At 36.7% G+C, this 19,571-nt stretch overlaps 2 protein-coding genes across 2 annotated transcripts; both read right to left on the bottom strand.

The window, feature by feature from the left end:
* Positions 1–10,611: 10,611 nt before the first annotated feature.
* LOC109005378 (L-type lectin-domain containing receptor kinase S.6) lies at positions 10,612–12,657 on the bottom strand. Its single transcript, XM_018984301.2, has one exon. It carries the CDS (start codon positions 12,655–12,657, stop codon positions 10,612–10,614), a length of 2,046 nt encoding a protein of 681 aa, XP_018839846.1.
* A 2,763-nt stretch (positions 12,658–15,420) lies between these two features.
* On the bottom strand, positions 15,421–16,927 carry LOC109005387 (protein MITOFERRINLIKE 1, chloroplastic). The gene has a single exon (XM_018984311.2). The coding sequence runs from the start codon at positions 16,754–16,756 to the stop codon at positions 15,578–15,580; it is 1,179 nt and encodes a 392-aa protein (XP_018839856.2). The 5' UTR covers positions 16,757–16,927; the 3' UTR covers positions 15,421–15,577.
* Positions 16,928–19,571: the final 2,644 nt, after the last annotated feature.

Below are 19,571 nucleotides of genomic sequence, written 5' to 3'. Positions count from 1 at the left end.
TTATGGTTTGTTTTTATTCTATTATAAACTAATTTCTATTGCTAAGGCTATGATGTAGGCTCTCCATAACAATCTCGAATCTTATTTCTATGTGATCATAATTTTAACATTCCTTTTGAGTATACATCATTAAGTTTAATGCTTTCAATTATCTGGTCAATAGTTGAGTAATTTGTTGTGCATGTTAATTTGAGAGATGATGCATGTAGTTTAACTTCGTATGATTTATGCCATGAATTGAACGAAAGACAGGAATGTGCCAACGCGATTTGTGCGGCTTTTATGTTAAATATTATTAATCTTAATGTGCTCAAATTCTTTTAAATTTGCATAACCATATCGCGGGTTATTGTATATTTGGTAATTTATTGATTGTATGGTTAGGATTTGAGATTGGATTGGTTAGGTGAGTTGGATGCCTTAGTGTTTTCTTCTTGGGTGAAATCTTTTTATTTCCAAGTGTTTGGTCAATTCTTCATTTGTTGATTTAATTTCAATTGTTTTTGTTTTTTAAATTCAAAATCCACCACTTTTCTTGATTTTCAAATAATTTAGAATTATAACAATTTCAATAATTAATAGGTAAATAGTCCTCGTGGGTTCGACATCATTTTTTATCACTATATTACTTGTTACAATTTCATGCACTTACAAAAATTCACAACAATAGACATAGCAGCATCATATCACACAACTTCCCATAGTGAATTTTTCACTATGTACAAAGCATGAGACTTTGGTACAGTAAGGATGGGGAACGCAAGTTCCTCAAAGATCGTGGAAGTTGGTGATGTGCAGATCAAAGCCAGCATTGGTTGCACCATGGTGTTGAAGGATGTTCGACACATTCTTGACCTTCGGCTCAACCTAATTTTCGGGACAACCCTTGATCGACAGGGCTATGATAGCTACTTCAGCAAAGACACTTGGAAGCTGTCACAAGGTGCCATGGTTGTCTCCCGAGGACACATTTGCGATATGTTATACAAGACCCATGTGAAGATCGGTTTTGATAGCCACAATGCAGTGGAAGACGAGGCATTACAGAATCTGTGGCATAAGAGACTCGGACACATAGGTGAGAAATGGTTGGATACGCTTGCGAAGAATGAACTCATCAAAGTTGCCAAAGGGACAACATTAAACTCTTGTGAGTACTTTTGTTTTTTTGCAAACAATGCAAAGTCTCGTTTAATTCCTCTACGGAGAGAAGATTTGAGTTGTTGAGTATGGTACATTCTTATGTATGTGGTCCCATAGAAGAATAGTCATTAGGAGCTAACAGATATTTCGTGATATTTATTGATAGTGCTTCACGAAAGGTCTGGATATATGTTCTGAAAACAAAGGATCAGGTCTGTTGGATTATGGGATTCAGCGATCTCCCTTAGGGACTCGCTAGACTTATGGAAGTCTATCGGTGCTTGACAGCCCAACTAGCCGTTGCACCTTGTGTGCACTGCGAAGCCCTTCATGCCCGCCGGCAGCACGTATAGATGTAGGGCTCTGCACTATCAAAGTGTATAAGAAAATAAAGTTGCGTCTATACTAACAGCAATTGCTTTTGGCCTAGAGGTAAGCGCTTGATCCTAACAAGTGGTATTAGAGCGGGGTTACGGGTTCAAGTTCCCAGGGTATCGGTGGGGGGGAGATTGTTGGATTATGAGATTTAGTGATCTCACTTAGGGACTTGCTAGACTTATGGGAGTCTATAGGTGCTTAATAGCCAAACCCACCGGTGCACCTTGTGTGCACTGTGAAGCCTCTCATGCCTGCCCGCAGCACGTATAGATGTGGGGCTCTGCGTTGCCAAAGTGTATAAGGAAATAAAGATGCGCCTCTGCTCACAACAATTGCTTTTGACCTAGTGGTAAGCGCTTGATTCTAACAAGGTCTTCGAGCACTTCAAGAGTTTCCACGTCCTAATGGAAAGAGAGACAGGAAAGAAGTTGAAGTGCCTACGCATAGACAATGGAGGAGAGTATATTTCCAAAACGTTCACTACATACTGCGCTGATCGTGGTATTCAACATGAGAAGACGGTCTCTCATACCCCACAACACAATGATGTAGCCGAAAGAATGAATCTGACCATCATGGAAAGAAAAAGATGCATGCTTAGTATGACTAAGTTACCAAAGCCATTCTGGGATGAAGTTGTTCATACTGTCTATTACCTGATCAACAGATCACCTTCAGCACCACTGGGATTTGAAATTCCTGAGAATGTCTGGTCTGGAAGAGATGTCTCTTACTCTCACATAAGAGTGTTTGGGTGCAAAGATTTTGCACATGTATCCAAGGAGCTGAGACAGAAGCTCGATGTCAAATCAACTCCATGTATCTTTGTTGAATAGGGAGATGAAGAATTCAGATACAACTTATGGAATCCACTGACAAAGAGAATTTTAGAAGTAGGGACATTGTGTTCCATGAAAACTAGCACATAAGAACTGAAGCTTCCTCAACTTCAAGAGAGCTTAGTTCCTATACTCCAGTTCCAGTAATATTACAATTTGTCACAGATAATGAAGATATGCAGGATCAAGATCTAGAAATAGAAGAAGAAGCTTAAGGTGTCGAGCAAAGGGAGCAAGAATCCACTCCACCAGAAGATGGTGTACCACTACATGGTGAGGAACCTCTTTTGGTTGATGAAGCTCAAGCAAGAAGATTGGCAAAAGGCCGTCTATTGATTTCGTCGAGTAGATATTCAGAATCGGACTATATTCTACAACTGATGAGGGGGAGCCGAAGAACTTCCAGGAAGTTCAAACTCATGTTGATAAAAACCTATTGGTGCAGGCCATGCAAGAAGAGGTGAGTTCTTTGTAGAAAAATCAGACCTAGTAGTTGGTGAAACTTCCTGAAGGAAAGAAAGCTCTAAAGAATAAATTGGAGTTCAAGCATCAAGAAAGATGGCCAAGGAAAGCTAAAGAAGCACAAGGCCAGATTGGTTGTCCAAGAATTCTAGCAGAAGAAAGGAATCGACTTTGACAAGATATTTTCACCGGTGGTGAAGATGATGTCAATTCACGAGTCATACTCGGATTGGTAGCCAGCTTGAATTTAGAACTCGAATAAATTGATGTAAAGACAGCTTATCTCCATAAAGATCATATGGCGGAGGAAATCTATATGAAGCAGCCAGAAGGGTTTGAAGCTCCAGGGAAATATCACTTAGTATGGAAGAGTCTATATGGCCTCAAGTAAGCACCGACACAATGGTACAAGAAGTTCGACTCATTCATGGTGAGTCATGGTTACAAGATACTTGTTGCAAATCAGTGTGTCTATGTTTGAAGATTTCATAAGGAAAAGTTTGTCGTACTTCTTCTTTATGTTGATGACATGTTAATCATTGGAAAGGATAGGTCCATGATTAACAAACTAAAGAATGAACTATCCAAGTCCTTTGACATGAAGTACTTAGGCCTAGCGTAGCAGATTTTGGGCATAAAGATTGTTCATAATAAGAAAGCCAAAAGGTTGTGGATATCACAACAAAAATCAGACGTTTCAACATGGAAGATGCTAAACCAGTCAATACTCCACTAGCTAACGGCTTCAAATTGAGCAAGAGCTCGTGTCTTTCTTCAAAGAAAGATATTGAAGAGATGAAAGCAGATCCCAACTCTTCAGCAGTAGGAATCCTTTATGTACGCAATGGTTTGTACCAGACCAGATATTGCTCTTGCTATAGGCATGGTGAATAGATTCCTTTCAAATCCAGTAAAGGATCATTGGAAAGTAGTCAAGTGAATTCGTAGGTACTTGAAAGGTACGTCGAAGATGCACTTGTGTTTTGAGAGATCTAAACTAGTTTTGGAAGGCTATATAGATTCAAATATGGCAGAAGATTTGGATAGTAGGAAATCTACTTCAGGATTTCTCTTTACCTTTGCAGGAGAAGTTGTCTCTTGGCAGTCCAAATTGTAAAAATGTGTTACTTTATCTACAACAAAGACAAAGTACATTGCTACAGCGAAAGTTGGGAAAGGGATGTTGTGGATAAAACGTTTTCTCCAATAATTGGGGGTTAGTCAAGAAGACTACAAGATATATTATGACAGTCAAAGTGCTCTAGACTTGAGAAAGAATATTCAATGTACCATTCTCGCACTAAGCTTTAACGGCCCAGTCCTAGAGTTTCGAAGAGTTAGCTCCTAATGCTTAATATCCTCTCCAATAGCACAATTATATATAATCCAGAAACTCCATAAAATATTCATCACAAATATACATGTTCCTTCATAGGGACACTAAAGAAAATTCTCAATAAAATAAATTAAAAACTTATCAAAGACTCAAAAATATCCATAACTTAACATACCAAAATAATCGAAAACAATAGCTCTACTAAACATAACCCAATAAATAATTGTATCAAATGACACTTAATCCTCTACGATCATCACACCTTGCTAAAACTTCATACTCTTATTCTCCAACTGAACCATTAAAATTATCTGAAAAATATTGTGGATATAAGGGGTGAGTTATCAACAAGTCAGTAAGCTGAGAACATATAGTACTATGCAAACATGAACATTTACAGAGTTTAGAATGCATAACAAAAATATTTTTTATTTTCAGAATACAGAGTTAGAACATATTTTCAAAAATATCAGAGTAAAAGTTCGAAAATATTCTTATTCAAAATTCTTTTAGTATAGCATAACTGAACATCTTCATCTTATCTTATCTTATCTTATCATATCAGAACAAAAATCATGTTCAACCCCCGTAGTAACTGAATAACCGAGCAGAAACAGAATGTGAATATTCCTCATATTATTCTCGGAGCCTCGAATATGATCACTGGAAAAGCCACGCAAAAAACCATTTTGCTTTTCAAATGGGTGCACCAAAAATATAAAAATTGGTACCAACTCGAACAGAGGCCACAGTTTTACATCGACGGTAAGGTCAGAACAGAATAGAAACAGAAACAGAATGTCATGACAAAGGTTTTTAGAAATCACATCATATCATATCAGAGTACAGAACATCTTCAGAATATAACAGAATCAAATCACAAAAATATAATTTATGCACAGAATTTCATACTCATGTATGCACTAGTCATGTCAGAAAATATTTTATTCTTATACAAAATTTCATGAGTAATGTAGAATAAATAATTGAGGTTAATCCAAATTTTTTTTCATAACAAAACATGCATATTTTTCAAAATTGACCTCAGTCCATTTTAATTTTATACAAAGCCTAGCATAGGAACCGTTTACCTAGACTTCTTAGTTTTTCTGAATTTGCTCACAACGATGTTAAGGAAATATCAATCTTCACCTAATGACAAAAATATGTAACTTTAGTAAATCTCCAATTGCACAGTTACCTCATATTTAAACCTGAATTATCTATTTTAGTTCCTTAAAAACCTGAAAGTTCTCTTAACCCTAAAATACCCTCGCTTACTAAATTCATCAATATCCAATAGCTCATGATAAAATAGTTCCAAGTTAAAAGTTTAGCCTAATACACCTTAAAACATTAACAAGCTTTTGAAAAACACCAAGCCTTAACCAAAAATAAGCCCAACACGAGTTAAGCCCGTGGCTTTAATGGAAAACTTGTAAATACCGAAGATATGAATGTATATTTTAAAAACAGAGGACGTAAATGATTCAAAGCAACAAAACACTTCAGCAATGTTGTGCAGCTGTACCTACCCAAGTAAGAAACCAGAACCAAAGGTTTCGTGTGGCTGAGCACTCAGTCGAAGTTAACGTTGGGCACGGAGCAAAGAGACGTGGTGGAAGCTGGCTGAATGTGGTGTGTGAGACGGCCAATCACGAGGAGAAGGATGCACGCGGCAGTGGTTTGGGTGGAGGTTGACAGCGGCGTCGCTTGACTGGGTTGCGTCGAACATCGGCAAGCAAAAACGAAAAACTGCTCCGTTTTCAAGGAGTAAAATAGAGGTATCTTCGGTGTTTGCTTGACCGTGGAGGAGGCAGGGTGGCTAGGCAGTGGGAGTTGTTCCACAGTGGTGCATGGCTGGAGTGGTGAACTCTTAAGGAGTTTGGGTGGCTAAGGTTCCATGCATGGACTGAGCAGTGGCTACCTTAAGGTGGTGCAGCGGCAACCCTAGTCTAGAGGAAGAAGATGAATATGAGATCTAACGTGTACGTGTTCTATATATAATGAGGGTTGTTGTCATTAATATATATCTGCCTTGACTATAGGGGCCGTGGGAATAGGAATGTGCATGGCTTGGGAAGTGCATGAGAGACATGCATGTGTGGTGTACGTGGTGATGGCAACCAAGAACTAACTAGGGTTTGAAAATAAAACATATACTAGGTCCATAAAATATCAACTGAATCAAACCTAATTATCAAGCCCTATAAGAGTCCATATTCCATCAAAATAAACTTTGTACCCCAAGCCTAATCCTAAAATCACTCGTTAAATTCCAAATGGGCTTTATACATAATAATAATAAATAAAAAAATCGAATGCAAGTTTCATACTAGGTTGGGTGTTACAAAGCACATTGATATCTACTATCATTGGATACGTGAAGGGTGGAAGAACAGCTGTTGAAACTTGTGAAAATTCATACAAAAGAGAATCCAGCAGACATGCTAACGAAGGTGGTTACAAGTGACAAGCTTGAACTATGTAGAGACATAACTGGGATGGACCATCTAGGTAGATGGGCATGGAAGGGGAGAATTGATGGGGTCCACGCCCTACCTACCCCAACAAGCCCACATGGGCTTGTTTGCCAACAAAGCCGAAATTTGCAGATGATTGTTCGCACAAAAAGGGCTTGTTTGCCAACAAAGCCGAAATTTGCAGATGATTGTTCGCAAATTTTTGTGCGTTCACACGGCTTTCTATTCTCATCTTCTGCCTATAAATTGAGGCTCCCAACGAGAGCCTCAAGCGCACCAAACAGGAGAGAAAAGAGAGAGAGCTAAGGAGAGCTCTGAAGAAAAAGAAAAGAGTTGAGTTTGAGTAGAGTATGATCATCCTCCTCTGTAATATTTTTCTGTGTTCCACTATTTATTAGTGAAACTTTTTTCTGTGGACGTAGGCAATTGCCGAGCCATGTTAAATTATTGGTGTCACTGTGTGCGTGGGTGTGTTTATTTATTCCACTATGTGATTTCCCTAACAAAAAGCGAGACTTTCATTTGACCTTCTGATTTAACAAAACAGAGAAATAATATAAAAATTGTAGATAGGGGCGAGCATCGGGCAGTCCAGATCGAAAAAATCGACTGGACCGGCTAATTTAGTCCAGACTGGACCAGCCCCAGGCTGGTCCTGGTCTGAATTTTATAGGACCCAGTTCATTCAGTCTGGTCCACAGTCCAAGGGTTTTTTGGACCGGACCGAATGTAAATAAAATATATATATTTTATAATTTATATATATAATTAATTATATAATTTTCATCTAACCTAATCCTATCACTAACTAATATATAATTATACCATATTATAATTATAAATTAAGTATAGACTATAGTTATACAGTTATACTTATATTAATATTACTAATATATAGCTATGCTATATTGCTAATAGTCTAATACTTTATACTGATACTATTATATAGTTATACTAATCATGATTCATAATAACTAATCATTATAAGTCTATAACTATATATATTTACTATTTAGTATCAATGTATTAATATATTCTTTAATGTATTACTAATCCTATTAAATATTAAGAGTTATGGTATAAATTATAATATAAGTATAATTTATAAATTTATAATAGTATGTATAATTAAATATTTTATGCTTATTGCTTCATATACAAAATGTTAAAAGTTGTATATGGCTTAAATTCAATGGCTCATTATGCATTAACATACTTTAAATTAGTAATAAAGTAATAATTAACATAGTTAATATAATTATAACTAAACTAAATCACTATAGTCTATAATTATAATTATAAATTATAACTAAATCACTATTAAGTCTATAAGTCTACTATCTATATATAGTATTAAATTATTAATATTACTATGAGTCTATGAGACTGTGACCAAATATTATTATATAGTATTAATATCACTATTAAATTATTAATATAGTATATAGTAATAATAGTATTAGTAATCATTTATATCAATGTATTATTATATAATACATAGTATTAGTATCACTATATCATTATAATATATTTACACACACACTATAAGTCTATGTGTAGTACTAACAGTAACACTATAGTCTATAATAATATAATATATAGTATTAGTATCTATTAATATATCATAAGAGTTATAGGATTATAGCATAATGTATGTATAATAGTATAGTATATCATGAATGCAACTGGAAGAATATCTATCAGCCCTTAGAAGTTTAGAAATTACCCATTATATGTTATAAATATTAAGTTTTGAATTATAATTTGTAATTTATAATAACTTTTGTATTTTTTTTTTTTCCTTTTTCAAGTTTTTTATATAGATTAGTTTTCTTTTATTATTGTATTTTTCAAGATCAAGTTTTTTTTTAGTATTTTTAGCTAAAAAATGTACAAAATTTGAAGTAGGTCGAAAGTAATTGAAATTGGGCAAAAAAAAATTCAAATTTAGATGGGTTGAATAGCCCATTTGGGGGCATGTCCAGACCGAATGGACCGACTCTAGACTGAAATGGACTAGACCAAACCGGTCCTATATATACTCGGTCCGATCCAGGGTGAAAAATCCCTGGACCGAATAGGTTTGGTCCGGTCCACAAAACCGCCCAAGATCGAACCGGACTGAACCGATATCACCCCTAATTATAGATACAAAAGTTTGGCTAGGATTAGGTGATTAAGTTGATAAGTTTGTATAGGATTAGATGACTAAAACGATAGATCTTATTTTTAGTTTTGTAATTTGTATGAATATAAAATATTTTGATTTTATCTATAACTATTTTGAGTTTATTTAGAAGTTATTAGGAAGTGTTTTAGATAAGTACAAAGTGTGAAAATCGAGTTCTAAGGGTTTTGTAATTATCCAGAAAAGAGTTTGAATAGAAAATTGCTATTGCTAAGAAGATTTAGTGACAAGTGTCAGCATCCCATTAGAAGAGTCTCTCGCGACAAAGTCGCTCTGTTCAACAGAGTCCTACTATAATTCAAACTGATTTCAAATTGTTTATTTAAGGGATCTTATTGGTTAGGATCTGTAGAGATTCAGTTCTGGATTTTTTTTAGAGCACTTTTCAGTGCATATTTTAATGAGAAAATTCTTTAGAGAATTTTCATATTATTTCTCTCAAAAAGTGTGATCGTGCTCAATGTTGGAGATTGAGTGATCGTGATTCAGCCACTGGAGTTCTTGGAGAAAAACTAATGTTTGAAAATCATCAGAGGTTATGGTTACTACTGCGGTAGAGACAAATGACATGTTTGTCTGGTCAAGTAAAATTAAAGATTTGTAATTGAAACTTGTTTGTAATTGATTTTCAAATAATAAAATTGACTTTTATGAGTTTGGCTACTCCGTAGGGTTATACCTTTAAAAAGTTCTTTAAAAGGTTTCCATTTGTTACCAATTTTCATGTTATACAATTTATTTACTTTATGTTATTACTTTATTATTAAATAATTGCATAGTTACAACTAACTAGTTTGTTGAGCAAATTGGTATATCTTTGTGTTATGTTACAAGAACATTTGGGTCATTTCAAAATAATTTTTTGAGGTGTCCATATATATTTATAATAAAAAATTATAATCCACATCAAATATATTTATAAGTTTTGATACATTTAAGTTATTTTTTTGAAAAGTGGCAGTTAAAGAGTTTGGGAAAAATAAATATTTATATAATATGTTTGATTTGAATTAGGGTTTGTTTCGATAAAGAAATAATTTCATCTCATCTTTATAATTTTTTTAAATTTCTACATAAAATATAATAAACAATTAACTTATTCAAATTTTAAAACAATAATAATATTAAAAAATAATATTCTAACAATATTTTATTTAACTTATCTAAAACCATCTCATCTCATCTCATCTCACTATCCAAACGAGCTCTGATAATAAAAATAATTTTATAATTTGACGAATTACATTAAATTCATAAGTTTTTTTATAAAATTTATTTGTGACTATAGCGTATTAATAACTTTTAGAATTTCAATTCAACTCTAAAGTTTTGAGTTTTTAATTTAAAACAGCAAATGTTAACATTGTGGGAAGAGAGTTCTATAATTGTCACCAAAAAAGTCGGTATTATTTTGGATACAAATTCAATCTGTGAAGAGAATATAGAATTTTAGGACGCCACTGTATCCAATTTGAATCATTGTTTTATCTTCCTCAACACAATGCCATAGAGAGAGAGTTTTTGAAGTCGGAAAGAGAAGAGTTTCGAACAGAGGTGAGTTGCAGAGCAAAATGGCATGCCAAATAACTTGCCTACGAGAAAAGAAAAACAAAATGGACTCGTAAAAAAAATATCTTTAAAATACCCAATAGAGATCAGAAGATCTTGTTCTGTTCTCTGTGATATCCATCATCCAAAAGCATATCCTAATGATTCAAATGAGTCTGTGTTGAATCATCAAGAGAACAATTGGCTTCAGAAAAACTATAAAAGAATTCTAAGCTAATCCTTGCTCAGATGGCTCTTTGGGGTCATCCATGGCATATCATCAATGTCTTCACCAAATACATCTTCAGGAAAAACAGGTCGAATTCTAATTCTGGGTTTCCTTGTTGGCAACAATGGAAGTGGTGCTTCACCTCTGAGAATCCTTGCAGCTTCCTTCACCGGTGACCGCTTTTCGGGGTCTGGATGCACACAAGAAAGTCCCACTATTAACATCCTCTCCATTTTCACCTCATCAAACTTACCCATCAACATGGGATCAGCAGCCTCATTAAGTTTCCCCTTTTCCCACAAGTCCCAAACCCAATCAACAAGCACTGTTCCATCATCATCAACAGGCTTTCTCCCTGTTGCTACCTCCAGCACCACAACACCAAAGCTGTAAACATCAGTTTTCTTAGTTGGGACCCCAGAATAGACATACTCAGGAGCCAGATATCCCATTGTTCCTGCTGGTATAGTTGCTTCCCTCGTCACAGAACTATGTTCATAGACTGCTGCCAAACCAAAATCTCCGAGTTTGGCATTGAACTCAGCATCAAGCATTATGTTGCAAGTCTTGACATCTCTGTGAATTATTTGCCTTTCGCATTCATCGTGCAGATAAGTAAGAGCAGAGGCGACTCCTAGAACTATATTCAGTCTTTGCTGCCATGACAGATGGATTGTTGAATTTGAGTGTTTGTGGAGGATTTTGTTGAGGCTTCCATTGGGTAAGTACTCATAAACCAGGACTAGCTCACTTCTCTCGCAGCACCATCCTTGAAGTCGAACCAAATTCTTGTGCCTTAAGCAACCCATCATTGTTGCAAACTCAGTAGTGAAAGGATTGGGCATACAATCAATCTCATTGCCCCTATCAAATCTTTTAACAGCCACCTCTCCCCAAGATGGAAGAGACCCTTTATAAACTGTAGCCGATGCCCCTTCTCCAATAACTCTGGTTCGATTAAACGCCATTGTAGCTGCCTTTATCTCGGAAAGTGACAACCTTTCCGGTGCTCTATTCGTCTGATATCTACAACTTGGGCCTTCTTTGCTTTTTCTGATATGGAGTCTTCTGCTCTTTATCAAGAAAAAAAGGACTACAGCAAAAATTGCAGATGCGGAGAAGAGAAATGCAGCTAATCCTCCCAATCCGTAAGCTAGCTCTTCTACTTTCTTTCTTCTTGCATGATCATCTACAGAGATGCTTGCATTTGTGATGCTTTGGTCCTCAGAAATGCAAACGAAACAGTCCCCTTCTTCCAGAGTATCCATCGTAATCACAGAGGGGAGAGACCAAAAAGTTTTGAATCGCCAATTTTCAATAACGTGAATTGAAGAGCCCTGGCCATTAGAAGCAGAGAACCCAACATGCATGAACTCCTTGAATTGGTTGGAGAGGTCAATCTGGGAAATGAGAATGGGACTTGCAGGCCTAATCTGCGAGTACCCAAGCCATACTCGGATCATTTTTATGGCCTCTCTGTACTCAATCCAAGCCGTAATCTGCCTCCCGCTTTTCAAATCAATCCCCCTCGAAGAGACATCGACTGAAACGAAAGATATGATCGTACTGACATCGATGCCGGCATGATTCCCACTGATGTCTCCGACGGAAGGATCATAACTTGTATCAAATTCCACAGCGAAAAAGGGGTCCTCTGCTATTAAGGCATGCTCCGGAAGACCCATGGAGCCACGAGAAGCGCTAGAATATTCGGTATTGGCAGTTATCAAAAACGCAATCCCATCTCCGGAAGGGCAAACCGGAGAAGGTACGATGGAGAAGGAGAAACGGCAAGAGAAAGATGCAGTGGAGTTGGTCTCAGAATCAAGAAAACGAACTGGGTGGACGTAGAAAGCTCTTCCAACCCCAGAAGAAGAAGGGGAAGAGACGCAGCTGGATTCTTTGGTGAGACTAATGGCATTGTTTCCGAAGTAGGCGTCACCAGAGAGCGTTACATTATTAGCAGGCGACGAAGGAAGAGAATTTGAAGGAAAATTGAAGTTCAAGAACAGAAAGAAATGGACCCAGAAGAAGAGAAAAGAAGAACGCATCCTAGCGTAGTGAACAGAGAGATATTACCAACGCAGAAACAGAGACTATGAAAGCAGACAAATCTTGGGTTGGGTTAGATTTTCTTGCCTGTGCTGATAACTTGATCTTCTACATTTGATTCAGTCACAGTGAGTCACGGTGAGTCTTTGAATCTCTTGGAAGTGCAACAGGTCGTTTCCACTTCTAAGCTTGAAACAGAGACTTGGGAGGGAAAATAATCAATCAAAAGGAGGAAGGAGCGATCGGAGGCACTAAATCCGTTTCCACTTCTAAGCTTGAAACAGAGACTTGGGAGGGAAAATAATCAAAAGGAGGAAGGAGCGATCGGAGGCACTAAATCCGATTTTCTAGGAAGAGTATGGTACATAGACAGTGAAGTCAATCATGGGCTTTGGACGGTCCTAATCACGTTAAAGAGAAATTGATGGTTATGATGATTAAACGAAATTAACATATTTTTAGGCGTAACAAATTTTAAAATTCCTCTCTAAATTAAATTATGTCACGCGAATGGATGTGCAGAAACTCTCTAAATAGAACTATTATTACAACATGCGGTGGGCGTGTATGTTACGAGTAAGATCTGATAGAGTTTGTGCAAAAGTTGTGGTCACAAACTTAGGAGGATTCCGGAAATTTTTATCGGTACTAGGTTGAAACATAGTACTACAAGTTGAACCCTTTTGCCAAAGGAAGTACATGAACCAGCGTTTTCCTTTACTCAATGACTCTCTCTCTCTCTCTCTCTCTCTCTCTCTCTCCAGCCAAAACCCCTGAAAAAAGCCCCAACCTCCTGCTACCGGAGGAAGGAAGAAGCCGGAATATGGGCCCAGACCATTGGCATGATATCATTGCTCTTTTGTTAATTGTAATTTTATGCACTAGATTGGTTGTGATGACAAATTTGTTGGAGCCCTCCAGTCCCTCCTTTCATATCTCTCCTTTTAGATTAGAAAAAATATATTCATCATCATTTTTCTCATCATCCTCTCATAATGTGACATTAGATGATAAATTTATAAATAAAATATAATAAATAGTCTCCAATCATCTAATGTCACATCATAAGATGATAGAATGATGATGAGAATTGAGATGATGCTACTGATTTACGGAATGTTTGCTAAAACTGAAAAAAAATAGTTGAACCCTTTGTCGCTCCTTCAGTTACTGTGGTTTGTGTGCTGAAATCCAATCTATAAGTTTAGATTATTTCAATAAAACCATTTTCTGTAGAGGTTCATATCCATTCATTTGAGCAGTGTTAGTTCATGAGATGAAATCAGATACTTTGAAGTTTTTGAAATTTGGATTCATCGAGTCTGACTGCGAACACACAAAGAGATGAGTGTAAGTTCAATCAAACGTTTGTCTTTATTTCAAGTCTCTTCTCTACTTCTAGCCCTCACACCAAACGAGACCATGCAAGGAAGCGAGAAACCATAAACGAGTAACTAATCCCCAATTTCAAACTCCATCAAACCGAGCAAGTGCTCACCAATTGTGGGTCTCCTGTTCAATTGGTCACCAGGCTGCCCCTCCACCCCACCAAAAGTTGAAAAACTAGCAAGACCTTAAGAAGCAATCAAGACAATGTTCGCATCCATTGGTTCAGACAATCTATGAAAACTTTCTATTTAATCAATGTTTGCATATATTAATGAGCCATAGAGAAAAACCCAATGAAAGTATTCATTTCCAAGCTTCAGCAGCCTTATATGCTATCAAACAAAGCTCAAGCACGGTGCTTGGAATAGTAGAAGAAGTTCCACTATCACTAGTTTTCTGGAGAAAAAAGAGGTACCAATTTCTCCGTGGCTCACAATAATTGAACTTTGACAAGACCATGTGATGAATACATGTAACCATCCATATTTATTCTATATGAACCAGAGACCTCGCAAACATATATGTTTTTAAGGGCTAGAATCAAACCACAGACTATTCTTCGATTTGCATCTGAAATCACATTTTGTATAAGAATTTTATTAATATGAATAAAAGACTAGGCGAAACCTGAGTACACATATAGAAGAGTACGCACCTAGCTAGAGCAACATATGAAGTCACTTTATTCTATCTTTGTAACGAAGATCTCCTTGGGTGCAAACACGAGGATCTAGTATCCGGCTTCTCACTTTCAATCATCACAAAAATAAATAGTTTGATATATCTCTTACACTTAAAAAAATACCAGCAGAGGAAATCTTTATCCTAAGCTTTTGCCATAATATCATTTGCTGATATTGAATCCCAAACAACATATAAACTAAAGAACTCCAATCAAGTGCATCCAAAATAAAAAGCTATTAGTCCTCTATAATATTTAGAATTCACATTCCATGAACCCCCACCCCGGACTCCCCCATTTACAATTGAAGATGCAGCAAGTTAAAGGAAACAATCAGTTGTAGCTTCAGCTACAAATGGCTACAAGAGGAGCACAACAGAATCAACTGAAGGAAACAGAAATTAGTTGAAATTGGGATTAACATATATTATTACACCAGTCAAGCCATAACCCTTCCACACTAGAAAACCATAACTTCATTTAATAGTGAGATATCTATAGGTATACCATTATAATTTCTATGATTATCAATTTTCATTGTGTATTACCAGTTAGGTCATCTCCCATGCTTCTGCGACATAAAAAGCCCTTCATATCATGTGGCATTGATCTATGGTGTGTCTATCAGCAACAAACCATTCAAAAAATATAAAACGAAAAATGAGAACCATACGAAGGAAACAGAGAACAATTCCAAGTGCCTTACGCATAAGAATGCCCAAGCAAAGCTCAAATATATATCAAAAAACCTCAACAAAGGAAGTCAATACGAAGGAAAATATATCACCAAAAACATGAGGTATGACAATAGAGTAGAGTAGGGGGATAATCCAATCAAATCCACCAAATCAAGCAGGAACAACAGACGCCTCGCGCAGCTCCTTCCTTCTGAGATACTGCTGCAACACAGCAAGCCTAGCCGTCTCGAATGCAAAGTATCCCAAAGCCGAGAAACACGCACTATGAACAACTCTAGGCCCCATTCCTCTAGTCAGCCCAACCCACCCCTCCTCCTTCAGTATCTGCTTCACCGTGCCCGCAACCCCTTTATACATTGCCGTGGCAACTTTATTCGCAGCCTCCCCATGAAGCTGAGTCATCAACCTCGTCTTCACCACGTCAAGCGGCGTTGTAATAGACGCGGATATCGCTCCGGCCAGTGCCCCACAACACACGCTTTGAATGGGCTCCAGGTGAGTCTTACTCGTCCTTCGCATTACCGCAGCTTTTAAGTACTCAAACGAAGAATAGCTCAGCACCCCAGCAGGCAAATTCCTCAGCAATGTCGCAGAGTAACCCGCATACAAACCCAGCACACCGTCTTTCTCCAAAATCCTTAACAAGACCTCCCAAGACCGTCCCTTTGCCCCGGCCTGCATTCGCTGTGTGATCAACTCCTTGGGCACCATTATCGCCGACGAAACGATATTCCCCATCGCCCCGGCCGTCGGGGGAATGAGCACGGATGGGTACCGATCGAAACCACCCAAGATCGACTTGCCCAGCTCGCAGGTACCGAAGTACACAGCGGAAGATGCTGTTGAGCCGACGATAACGGCGGACACGCCGCTGTAGAAGCCGAGGATCCCTTTAGTCTGGAAGGTCTTGACGATGGCGTCGAAGGTGTTGGCGTAGAGTTGGGACGCGCCTTTGGTCTGGAGCTTGGTTTTGATAGTGTCAAGTGGGTGGAGACAGACGTAGGTGAAAGCTCCGGCAATGCCACCACCAGCAGCGCCGATGAGGGCGCGCTCGAGGACGGAGAGGCTCTGGAGAAGGGTCTTTTGGGGTTTGGGCGAGATGGGTTTTAAGGATGTGGAGGCGAAGGAGAGGTAGGTAGTAGAATTGGCGTGATTGAGAGGTGATTTGGGTGGTTTTCGTCGGGAGAGGGATTTGGGTTTTGAGATGGGGTTTGCAGGGGATGTGAGAGCTGTGGTGAGGTGGGTGAAGAGGGAAGGGAAGTCAGGTGGTGGGTGGGGCTTGGAGGTTTGGGAGGGGAGGCCGAGAGAGGCCGAGAGTCGGGTGTCCATGGGAAAGCTATTTGCTTTGCCCTCTGGTCCCCTGCTTTTCGGACCTGAGCTTTTCAATTCAATCTAATGGAAATGGAAAATGGAGGCGGAGAAATGTCGAGTGACGATCAGAAACTGTACATTCTGATCTGGAAGACAAAAGGGAACGGCACCGTTCTCATTGAAAACAGCCTTGATATGTTTTTTCAATTTCACGGTCTAATATTTATAATTTTTTTAAATTCTTATATAAAATACAATAAATAATTTAATTTTTTAAATAATAAAATAGAATTTATATTAAAAATTTATTTTTTATTTTTTATTTATCGAACTCCCTAACATTTTGATCTGGTTAATAATTATGTCATTTTTTAGTTGATTCTTTAATCATGAAATTCAACACAAATTTAAATTGATCTGGTTAATAATTATGTCATTTTCGAGTAGATTCATGAATTATTCCAACTAGGTTGTTTACTGAATTTATCGTCCTCTTGATACACAATTCAATTTGGTCCGTTCTCTAAGATTAATATTTAAAAACTATTTTTCCCCACATAGTAATGAAATGACAAAAATTCTGAAGTTTTGAACCCTTTTTAACTTTTGCAATTCAAGAAATCGAAAATCTCCTAAAGTCATAAACCTTAAAGATCCAAACTTAAAAATAATCAAAGAATCCCATCTCAATATTCTATCATTGACTATTACAAGAGGATAATAGAAACCCATTCTAATATGTGACACCTCTGGCAACTAGAATCTCAAGGTGTCGTTTGGATAATTAATTGAGATGAAAATTAAAAATTAAATAAAATATTATTAAAATATTATTTTTTAATATTATTATTATTTTGAGATTTAAAAAAATAGAATTATTTATTATATTTTGTGTGAAAATTAAAAAAAATTATTATAATAAAATGATATGAAACACTTATAATATCTAAATACTCTTTGTTTCCATATTTTGTGTAAAAATTTGCTTATTTTTCAAAGTTTTGTAGAATCTCATTATTTTGAGCCTTGTTGTCATTTCACATATAGAAAATATAAATATCAGCCTACTGTGCATATCAGCCGCCGCACACTCTCTCTATTGAGTGAAAAAAAAAAAAAAAAAAATTTACCTGTAGTGTGCTGCAGCTTCTGACTGATACGCAGCACAGTCCTTTCACATAAATTTGGAAGTAAACTTCTTTAAATTAAATATTGTTTTTAAATTAAATGTCAGATATTTATTGTGTCAGTCTTATTTTTAAAACGAGTGATATATACCATGTGTTATTATAATCTTGTCATACTATATTAACGTGACATCATCTATTATCCATTAAATTAGCTCTTATTATTTAAAATAAAAAAATCCAATAATTAATGCATAATATCGATTAACTTGTATTAAATGATTTTTTTTTTTTTTTGGTAAAACATGTATAAAATGATTGAGTGTATTGTATATTGATGTCGTGTTTCATATGTCTAGGCAAGGTTCTGGCAATCCGAGTCGAGGTCTTCCTACTTGTAGACACAGAAAATGGGATAGCTTTGTAGTAGCTTAGGGAGCCTCCGATACCAAAGTTAGTATATCGTCTCATAGAATTGTGAGAGAAATTGTAGAATTTAGATAGAGTCATACCTAGGGCGCGACTTTTATACGAAATTTATGGTGCACATTTCATATCCCATGTCAGAGGGTTCACATCACCCCTACAATAGCCCTAGTCAAGGCCTTTAATACGACGTGGAGTTTGGGGTGGCACCATTAATGCGGCGAGCTTTTTGAGTAGCGCATCGACGATGGATGATCAGTGCTGCCACTTTTCAAGCCCATCATTAGAGAATTGAGGATTGTCTGGGCTTCCCATTCACTTGTCGGCGTAGATGCTTTAATGTTAGGTGTCAGGATCGACATGTCTTGTTCGTCCCCCTCAGTCTTATTTCTAGCACAATGTACCCTCTTTTAGTTGACGCAATTCGTGAGCCGAGCTCATTTGGCAATTCTAGGGCCACAAGAGGATGAGGCCAGGACCGGGACGGGCCTCACTTTCTTGCACAAGTCCAACTCATGGGCCGGGAGGGGAATTTTCCTTCCACTGTATATAACATTTTTCTTATAGTATATTTTAAGTACTGTGAAAGAAATGAAAAAAATGATTCAAGGGACTATAATAATCTAATTGACGGAAATGAAAAATGTTATCTCCCATTATAACTATACACACGTACAGCTTTCCAATCTCACACACACAAGATAATCGATTATCGAGATTTGGCTGTCATGCATTTTATTTTTCTTTAACTTTTGAGCCAACCAATAAAAACCGAAAGCTTGGTATGATGCACACCACACCCAGAAGTCTTCTAGATGACATAATGTATGACAAAGACTTGTACCCATCATGCCTCATTGCGTCACAATGTCGGAAGAAATTGTGGACCTTGTCACTTATTTTCGAAGAACTTCGCTTTCATTTAGACTGTGTTTATATGTTGAGTTAAATTAAATTCTTTATAAATAATAATAAGTTAAAATGATAGAGTGAGTTTTATAAAATCTATTTAAGATGAGTTTAAGACTGTATTTAAATATTGAATTGAGTTGAATTTAAGATATTAAAATGAGTTTAAATATATTTATAAGAAGTTAAAAATTGTTAGTCTCGAGCATATAAAAGTGTTGAATTGAAAAGGGTTGAGTTCCACGTGTAAAGAGATTTTAAGTTGAAATGAGTTTAGTAATTTAAGAGTACAGTGTTTGGATGTTAGACTCAGTTTAAAATTAAATTGAACTGATTTGATCTCAATCGAGTCTATCAACTAAAGAGACCAT

The sequence above is a fragment of the Juglans regia genome, chromosome 6, assembly GCF_001411555.2.
Source record: "Juglans regia cultivar Chandler chromosome 6, Walnut 2.0, whole genome shotgun sequence".
NCBI classification, from domain to species: domain Eukaryota; kingdom Viridiplantae; phylum Streptophyta; class Magnoliopsida; order Fagales; family Juglandaceae; genus Juglans; species Juglans regia.
Note: the sequence above shows the minus strand (reverse complement) of the source record. Positions and strands in the feature narration are given on the sequence as shown.

Excerpts from the sequence above, each read along its gene's own strand:
- LOC109005378 (XM_018984301.2), bottom strand. The coding sequence starts at position 12,657 with ATGCGTTCTTCTTTTCTCTTCTTCTGGGTCCATTTCTTTCTGTTCTTG.
- LOC109005387 (XM_018984311.2), bottom strand. The coding sequence starts at position 16,756 with ATGGACACCCGACTCTCGGCCTCTCTCGGCCTCCCCTCCCAAACCTCC.